The 1,035-nt window shown below is 35.3% G+C and overlaps 1 protein-coding gene across 1 annotated transcript in view; it reads right to left on the bottom strand.

Annotated features, from left to right (window-relative positions):
• The window catches only part of LOC119588500 (serine hydroxymethyltransferase, cytosolic-like), a 13,640-nt gene extending 12,998 nt beyond the window's left edge, over positions 1–642 (bottom strand). Inside the window, exon 1 of the mRNA XM_037937143.1 lies at positions 543–642. Coding sequence (XP_037793071.1) covers positions 543–544 — 2 coding nt within the window. The 5' untranslated portion in view covers positions 545–642. The remainder of the gene's footprint in view (positions 1–542) is intronic.
• Between the last annotated feature and the right edge of the window lie 393 nt (positions 643–1,035).

Here is a 1,035-nt window from a genome sequence, read left to right as displayed (position 1 = left end):
AAAATAGAATCAACTTTGATATGTTTATTGAATTTTATAGAAAGAGGTAAAAAGGCAATAGGTTCTATAGATGTATCCATAAATCAGATTTTCTCATATATGGCAACACTTTTTTTTGTCTACTTTTCTTTTAATTTTTATTTTTTATTCTTTTTTTTTATATTTCTTGTTTGACAGGTTTTGAAATGGGCGGGACCCCTATTATCAACCTTATCTTCCGTTAAATATATAGTAGATATTGAAACGATTCTCACTCTTGTGTTCATGCCTTGCGTTCGAGGCGCTAAATTCGATCGGGTTTTCCATTTCTAATTCTATTTCTATTTAAAGCCTTGATTTTGTGCAACGAGGTTGGTACTATCGGGGTCCGTGATCACGTGACCTCAATGGCGGTAAACACACTTTAAATCAATTCGTAATTTTTTTTTCTTTCTTTCGTTCGAGACACTTCAATCACAAAGCAAAACAATACACCCACAACCCCCACTCTCCTTTCTCCATCTGAAATTCACTTGGTCGACGAAGAGTTATTAGTAACTTACATTAATTTATTTATTTTTGATCCCAGAGCTCTCCCGTTCCTCGCGCTTTGACAACTTTCCTCAGAGAGATCAGCTGGACGGCGAGCACCCTTATATATAACGTCGCCTCAACTGACTAACCAATCAGCGATCACCATACGCATGTCATGAGCCGAACGACCAATCAACGGTCACGCTGGGTGTGACGTAAGGCCGTGGCAGTTTCAAATGTTTAATTTCTTTTCGATTTATTGAGTGAAATCAACGCTGATTCTCGTTAGTTCGTTAGTTTCCAAGGTAACGAGGAAATACGTATGATTAGTAAGATGTAATTATACGTAGCTAATATAAAAAACTATGACAAACAATTCCCTATATTATATTTCTAACTGGAAACAGTATCCTTTACGCAACACATAAATTTTGCTTTTTATTTTTGCGACAAATTTTTGATCACCTTTGTCTAAATAATCAAAACACAACAAAATCATATTTGTGAAAGCTGCTTACTATA

Source organism: Penaeus monodon, chromosome 24 (genome assembly GCF_015228065.2).
Source record: "Penaeus monodon isolate SGIC_2016 chromosome 24, NSTDA_Pmon_1, whole genome shotgun sequence".
NCBI lineage: Eukaryota > Metazoa > Arthropoda > Malacostraca > Decapoda > Penaeidae > Penaeus > Penaeus monodon.
Note: the sequence above shows the minus strand (reverse complement) of the source record. Positions and strands in the feature narration are given on the sequence as shown.